The sequence below is a fragment of the Dendropsophus ebraccatus genome, chromosome 2 (genome assembly GCF_027789765.1).
Source record: "Dendropsophus ebraccatus isolate aDenEbr1 chromosome 2, aDenEbr1.pat, whole genome shotgun sequence".
NCBI lineage: Eukaryota > Metazoa > Chordata > Amphibia > Anura > Hylidae > Dendropsophus > Dendropsophus ebraccatus.
This window is the reverse complement of record NC_091455.1, coordinates 186190337-186199043: the sequence shown is the minus strand read 5'-3', so window position 1 is coordinate 186199043 and position 8707 is coordinate 186190337. Positions and strand designations below refer to the sequence as shown.

The 8707-nt window shown below is 41.8% G+C and overlaps 1 protein-coding gene across 1 annotated transcript; it reads right to left on the bottom strand.

Moving 5' to 3' along the window:
* Positions 1-343: 343 nt before the first annotated feature.
* Positions 344-4614, bottom strand: EN2 (engrailed homeobox 2). The gene is made up of 2 exons (XM_069960499.1): positions 4101-4614; positions 344-723 (listed from the first exon to the last, which is right to left on the bottom strand). Exons 1-2 carry the CDS (start codon positions 4612-4614, stop codon positions 407-409), a joined length of 831 nt encoding a protein of 276 aa, XP_069816600.1. The 3' UTR covers positions 344-406.
* Positions 4615-8707: the final 4093 nt, after the last annotated feature.

Here is an 8707-nt window from a genome sequence, read left to right as displayed (position 1 = left end):
CAGTAGTGCGAAAATGCAGCAGTTAAAATCTTTGGACTTTAGCAGAACGTTTCATGTCTTCACTGTCCAACCACAACAGCCAGAACATCGCTTAAAATAAGAAAAAAAAAAAAAAAAAAAAAGATAAAAAATAAAATAAAAAAGGACCGGAAAAAAAGATAGAATCTGCTCCAGAAAAAAAAAAATAAACAAAAAATAGTTCTTGAGCGGATATTTTGGATTTTAAGTTTTTGCCTGTAAATTATATTTACATAGAATATTGCGACTTTTGTCTCCTCTGTATAGCGCAATGCTGGTATATTGTTTGTACACTGGCCCTTCTCATCTTTCTACTATCCCCACTCCTTGTATATTTTAGTTATTAAATTATTGCATTGTATAAGACTTTGCATCTCTGCCCTCGCTCCTATTCGCTGTCTGATTTGCTGTCCTTGGAAGTGGTGGAGTGGTTATAAAGTCCTTGTGCCATCAAGTGTAGTGCCAGGGAGTTTTTGTTCCCTGAGGCTTTCTTAATTTTAGCTCTCTTATTCTGAAACCAGATTTTAATCTGAGATTCGTTAAGATTCAGTTCCTGAGCCAAACTTTGTCTTCTCTGCTCGGTCAAATACCTGTTTGTTTGAAATTCAGCTTTGAGCCTCTGGAGTTGCTCTGCAGTGAATGCTGTCCTGGGCCTCTTGTCTTCCTTAGTCACTGTCTTCTTCTTTGGTTTACGGGATCTTGGACCTACATAGTAGAGAATCTGGGTTAGAATCTTGCAATCTTGTATATTATATAGCAAATCAGTGCACACACACACATTATATATAAATATATATATATATATATATATATATATATATATATATATATATATATATTGGCAATTTAGTCATATCATATATATATATATATATATTTATTTAATTGGTTATGTATATATATATATATATATATATATATATATATATATATAGTAAACAGAACAAAAATAATATATTTTTTAATAATGACAACAATAATAATAATAATAATAATAATAATAATAATAATAATAATAATAATAATAAATATTAAAATTATACCTATTGCATAAACTAATCATAATAAAACAATAAAATAAAAAAAAGTATAAAAATAGGCAATGGACACTTTTATACAGAGGATAAAATGGGCTTCTTATTCAAGCCAGGCTGGAAGTACCTATCTATGCATTTATCTATCTATCTATCTATCTATCTATCTATCTATCTATCTAACTCCTATCTATCTATCTATCTATCTACTATCTATCTATCTATCTATCTATCTATCTATCTATCTATCTACTATCTATCTATCTATCTATCTACTATCTATCTATCTATCTATCTATCTATCTCCTGTCTATCTATCTATCTATCTATCATCTATCTATCTATCTATCTATCTATCTATCTATCTATCTCCTATCTATCTATCTATCTATCTATCTATCTATCTATCTATCATCTATCTATCTACTATCTATCTATCGATCGATCTGGGCTACATGAGTCCCTTTTTAGGATAAAATAACATCATGTAACTGACAACTTTTTTGAAAATTACTTTAAACAAAAAACAAAAATATTTGACAACTCTTTATTTACAAATATATTCAAATATATTAGTGCTACCGAACTGGCCGACTACACAATGGGAGTCTGGAAATTTTGGAAAACAGTTTCTTATGAGTTTAGAAGTGAGATGTAGTCAATAAGTTCCTGGCAATGCTAGACGTTTGTTTACATGAAATGCGTATTCCCAGCGGCATAGAACTCAGGGCAATTTGTATTTATTTATTAATTTTTTTAATAAATAAGATCCCATACTAGGATCACACATTAGGTGAATAATATTAGGGGTTCAATTAAATGTAGAAGTGCTAGTTGAGATGACTGGGGCTGTAAGGGAGTCTGGCTACTATTGAGGCCTCCTCCCTCACTTCTCCCCCCACAAGCCCCTCTCTCTCCACTTGAAATATTAACATCACACATACATTAGTCATTCAGCCCAGCTAATTATTTGCTTCACGTTGCCCACCGTATCTCTTTAATAATGAAACATGATATAAAATGCATGGGGGGTGAATATCTGCCATGAGGGGCGCCTTTTAATCCGCAGGACAGTCTATTTCATTTGTATTATTTGTTTTGCTTTTTTTTTTTTTGTAGCTTTAGAGTTTGATTTCTAATTGTAGAAATGGAAGGGCAAGTTGGGAGTTGTGGTTGCCAGATATTGATCGCCTGGGACGCCAATCAATGCCAGAAACATCGTTCTCAATCTATGTCGCTGTCCTTGTCTCCTGTGTTTCTTCCTTCTCCCCCCTCTCTTCATCCAAGCCCCCTTCCTGCTTCTATGCCCCCCATATCCTAAGGGGTGCTAGCCTTTCCTAAATCGATTGATAGGATCAGGTTATTGGATCTAGGGTAGTTTCTTCCATTTGCAGCTTTTGGCTCCTTTTGATTCTCTTGCTTCCCTCCTCCATCTTCCCATCCTTGTGCTCCTTTCATCTCCATATCCCCCTGATCCCTCCCTCCTTCTATCTTTCTCTTGCCCCTTTCTTTTTCTATCATGCTCACAATTACCACATCACTGCCTGTCTCTGTGCACCCATCTCTATACAAGACAGCCAGCATCCTTCTAGATGTGTGCATTCCCCATCCCTTCCTCCTCAGTTTCTGCAAAGTGCATGCGCTTCCTCCCTCCATCCATCCAGTATTTTTACGCACAGCCATACACGTGTTTTTACTACAAGCTGCCATCACTTCAGCAGCCTCCCTCACCCACAGATCAGAGCAGGGACACGTGGGCTCCAGAGCAGCTCTTCATTGGGAAAATCTCATCCAATGTATATATATTCTGCAGCTCCCATCACATCCCATACAACAGTATAGGATGCTCTCCATCCCTCTGCAATGGTTACACTGCATCCCCATCGCCTCCCCTGATAACCGAATACAAATTGTATTTTATGCTCTTATTTTGACCACTGCAAGAATTTGCTCTATGAAATTCCACGAATGCATCTTGTACAGTGTAGCTAGGTGCTCAATAGTGTGCAATCGTGTTGGTATAAACGTGTGCTTTCTATGTGACACCCAGATTAAAAGAGACGGTCTTTGAAGTAGCAAATGCACATTATGTATACCGAAAATCCCAGATCATAAATAATTCTACTACTAGACCATTCCATTCTAGAGAAAGAGATGGGGGGGACACTACCTAGAGTATGCAAAACTCCTATTGTAAAAAAAAAAATAGATTTCTTTCAAGAATAAAGGGCTAAAAGGCAAAATGCAATTGATTATTATTTTATTTCATGCATTTTATTTCTTCCTGTACTTTCTTGTATCAACAAACCAAGATGTGAATGGAGAAATCAAGTAAGGATTGAAGCTAGAGATCTTTGATGAGTTGATTGGATTATAAATTATAATTGCTGAATAAAATTCTAAAAAATATAATTATAAATAGACGACTACGACTACCACAATACTATTATTATTATTACTTCTACAATTTATGATTTAATAATTATAAATATTATTATTTTGAATCTTGGTTTACTTTAGTGTAGAATACAAAGGAGACGAACTAAATAGATAGGATACGGTGGTCCTTGGCCTGTACCATTTAGAATAATTAGCAAATAAACAGCAGCTTGCAGATAGAACAATAGGAAGCAATGTATGTATGTATATATGTATGTATGTGTATGTGATATCATATAGTTATGTATGATAGGATTATATTTTTGGATTCCACAAGAGTCAAAGCCAAGACTCTGTGACAAATCAATTGCGTAAGAAAAAAAATTAAGCCCCAAATAATATCGAATTTAAAATGCAAAGGCTTTTCTATGGGGTAATTGTCGCAAGAAGCGGAGCCGGTGCTAATTAGGTGTCTAATTAAACCATAGAAGCTAAAAGAAGATCTTGGCAATTTGCAATTTTCGATGGTGCACGGTGCAAAACAGAAGGGCTTCTCTGGCGAAATTGCTCATTCCCTTGCTGTAGGATGAATGACCTCATGTGGTCTCTTTCCCCACAGACATACAATACAATAATTTCATAGCTGAGATAGTGGGGACTAGCTCTTACCTGATGAAGGTCTATCTGAATACCTGGTGCAGTAGACCCAGGCTGGCCATAGCATAGGCTGCTTGTTATTGGTTGAGCTGGCTTGAGAACTATCAGAGTCTGAGCTCAAGGAATGGTCTCCACTCAAAGCTCTGGGTTTGAGGGGTCCTTCTATGCCCACATCAATCTTCTTCTCTCCAGTGATTGCTTTAGACGCCCCTTCTCCCTCTGTCCCCCCAGTGCTGCTCCTGTGCTGGCCAGTCTCTGCCCCAGATCGGGCCACCACACTGTCCCTGCCCGAGAAGAGGTCCTCCTGCTGGACAGCTCCTTCCTTCCTCCTTCCAAACTCCGGCCGTAGAATATTATCAATAAAGAAGTTGGTGATCCTATGATGGGGCTGGTGGTTCCCTGGAGCCTGGAGCAGGGGCAGGATCCCCCTGTTGGACTCCTCTCCTGACTCCTGCTGCTGCTGCTGCTGTTGCTGTTGCTGTTGTTCTTGCTCCACTTCCCTGTGATTCTGGTCATTTTCTTCCATGCTGTAATTCCACAAGCTGCTTCTAGGTTTAACCCTTTCTAGTGCCTACTCCTCCAAGTCCCCTGCACATTCAAAGCTCCGCTGTCAGTGTGAGGAGGCTCTCAGGGTAGTTCAGGGTATGTGGCTCCTGGAGATGGGGTTACTGGTTCAGGGTGGCAAACCAAAGCATCTTCTTGCCAACCAGGCTCATGCTCCTTCCTTCCACATCCAGGCAGTAAATCCTCCAGGAAGCCCAGTAGCAGCAATGGACAGAAGCCTGTAGAGCATGCATGCATCAGCCCTGCGCTGGGCTGTGAGGAGCATATACAGCAGTATATACAGAGGGGGATGCTGTATATCAGGAGACAGGGCGATCTGGCAGAAGGAGAAGAGACATAGAGACAAGTTGGGTCCCTTCTGCAGAGAAGTCCCCAGTGCTCATGTGCCAGGCTCTATGGGGTGGATCATTGGAGGAGCACTCACTGGACCTGGAATACTTTCACTCTGGATTTTTGTTCTTATTTTTAATAGAAGCCTCACAAGTGACGTGGGAGCCCGGTAGCCTGGACACGTGCCTGCAGCCAATGGGCGAGCAGCCTGGTGTCACATGAATGTGATCCTGAGGAGTAAATTGACAAGGAGAATTCCCCTCCCCTTATCCCCCCTCCTCCCTCCTTCTAGCCTTCTCTCCTCCCCCCATCCTCAGCCCTCCTCACAGCTTTAAAGATGCAGCTTCAAGGATGTTACTGCTCCAAATGCTTGGGAAGAAGAGTGTGTGTATGTATGTATGTATGTATGTGTGTGTGTGTGTATATGTATGTGTGTCTGTGTGTATGTGTGTGTGTGTGTGTGTGTGTATGTGTGTGTATGTGTGTGTGTGTGTGTGTGTATGTGTGTATATATGTGTGTGTATGTATATATATATATATATGTGTGTGTGTTTATATATATATATATATATATATATATGTACAGTATGTGTGTGTATATATATATGTGTGTGTGTGTATATATATATATATATATATATGTTTACAGTTTGTGTATATATATGTGTGTTTGTGTGTTTGCCTATCTATCTATCTATCTATCTATCTATCACAATGTTTATAAACCCCACAGTATGTATGTGTGTGTGTATGTGTGTGTGTGTGTGTATGTGTGTGTATCTTACACGTTGGAATATATAATATCTGTTCTGTAGGTGATGTGTTTAACATGTGGTGTGTGTGTCTGTTTGTTACATTGTGACTATATATATATATATATATATATATATATATATAATATTTATTTCACATGATTATATGCAATATGCACACACGTTTGTGTTTGTCTAGGTAGATGGTGTGTGTATGTGTGCAGATGATAATGGATTGAAATGTGTGTGTAGAATTTTGTGTAGTTTATTTATGCATGTTGATATTTTTGAGAGATATGTGTGTACCCTTTATGTAACATATTACGTGTTTGTGTGATGTCAGCGATCACCATCCCTGATACTTAACTTTAAGTTTTAGTATTTTTATCTATCTCCTATCTATCTATCTATCTATCTATCTATCTATCTATCTCCTATCTATCTATCTATCTATCTATCTATCTATCTATCTATCTATCTATCTATCTCCTATCTATCTATCTATCTATCTATCTATCTATCTATCTATCTCCTATCTATCTATCTATCTATCTATCTATCTATCTATCTATCTCCTATCTATCTATCTATCTATCTATCTCCTATCTATCTATAAATCTATCTATCTATCTAAATAAAAAAAGTTCCAGCAGCACTTTGCCTGCAGGTAGTAGCGGGTGCCAGCAGATCCAGGTCAGAGACCACTGACCAATCGTAGATAAATGTAGAAAAGTCCACAACACTCCAGATGTATGCCAAAATCGTGAGGTGGTTTATTCAAAAGAACATGTAGAAATTAACAGCAAACACAAGCGCGCCTTTTCGGTGGCCCACGCTTGAAAATGGTGGCATGGGCCACCGAAACAACGCACCTGTGTTTGCTGTTAATTTCTACATGTTCTTTTGAATAAACCACCTCACGATTTTGGCATACATCTGGAGTGCTGTGGACTTTTCTACATTTATCTATCTATCTGTCTGTCTGTCTGTCTGTCTGTCTGCCTGTCTGTCTATCTATCTCCTATCTATCTATCTATCTATCTATCTATCTATCTATCTATCTATCTATCTATCTATCTCCTAACTATTATCTATCTCCTACCTATCTATGATCTATCTATCTATCTATCTATCTATCTATCTATCTATCTATCTATCTATCTATCTATCTATCTATGTATATCACGTCTCTCTCTCCTACACATATCCTCCTGAACCTGAACATATAGACATCTCCCACCCCTCACTGTACTATATTGTGATGCCACCTAATCCCATTCATGTGCAGTTCTAGAATAAATCCCATCCTTGCTGCTAATGTTCCATAAGTCCATTGTATGGAAGATAAATAGAAGCTATATGGAGGTTTAGGAAGAGAAAGCGATTTGCTCTCAGCAGAGCGTGACTGGCACTGACAGGGTTACACTCTGCAATCTCCACGTCCAAATAACTTAGTGATTATGAATAAAACAATAATCTGCTATTTGGATATTTGCTTGAACGATCTCGGGTTTGTGAAAGTCAGAAAAAGGTCAGTGACTGGAAGAGGAGCTGTGTAGTATCAGGAGCACAGGACCCAGGCTGAGCCAGGCACCCAACTTCATGGCAGCAGCTCCAGCACAGCAGGGCCCCTCTCCTCCAGCCATAGCCACCAGCACTGGGCCCTGCACATGTAATGGAGCACACAGCACAGCAGGGCCCCTCTCCTCCATCCATAGCCACCAGCACTGGGCCCTGTAAATGTAATGGAGCACACAGCACAGCACAGCAGGGCCCCTCTCCTCCAGCCATAGCCACCAGCACTGGGCCCTGTACATGTAATGGAGCACACAGCACAGCAGGGCCCCTCTCCTCCAGCCATAGCCACCAGCACTGGGCCCTGTAAATGTAATGGAGCACACAGCACAGCACAGCAGGGCCCCTCTCCTCCATCCATAGCCACCAGCACTGGGCCCTGCACATGTAATGGAGCACACAGCACAGCAGGGCCCCTCTCCTCCATCCATAGCCACCAGCACTGGGCCCTGTAAATGTAATGGAGCACACAGCACAGCACAGCAGGGCCCCTCTCCTCCAGCCATAGCCACCAGCACTGGGCCCTGCACATGTAATGGAGCACACAGCACAGCAGGGCCCCTCTCCTCCAGCCATAGCCACCAGCACTGGGCCCTGTACATGTAATGGAGCACACAGCACAGCAGGGCCCCTCTCCTCCATCCATAGTCACCAGCACTGGGCCCTGCACATGTAATGGAGCACACAGCACAGCAGGGCCCCTCTCCTCCAGCCATAGCCACCAGCACTGGGCCCTGCACATGTAATGGAGCACACAGCACAGCAGGGCCCCTCTCCTCCAACCATAGCCACCAGCACTGGGCCCTGCACATGTAATGGAGAACACAGCACAGCAGGGCCCCTCTCCTCCAGCCATAGCCACCAGCACTGGGCCCTGCACATGTAATGGAGAACACAGCACAGCAGGGCCCCTCTCCTCCAGCCATAGCCACCAGCACTGGGCCCTGCACATGTAATGGAGAACACCGCACAGCAGGGCCCCTCTCCTCCAGCCATAGTCACCAGCACTGGGCCCTGCACATGTAATGGAGCACACAGCACAGCAGGGCCCCTCTCCTCCATCCATAGCCACCACCTCTGGGCCCTGCACATGTAATGGAGCACACAGCACAGCAGGGTCCCTCTCCTCCATCCATAACCACCACCTCTGGGCCCTGCACATGTAATGGAGCACACAGCACAGCAGGGCCCCTCTCCTCCAGCCATAGCACCACCTCTGGGCCCTGCACATGTAATGGAGCACACAGCACAGCAGGACCCCTCTCCCCATCCATAGCCACCACCTCTGGGCCCTGCACATGTAATGGAGCACAAAGCACAGCAGGGCCCCTCTCCCCATCCATAGCCACCAGCAATGGGCCCTGCACATGTAATGGAGCACACAGCACAGCAGGGCCC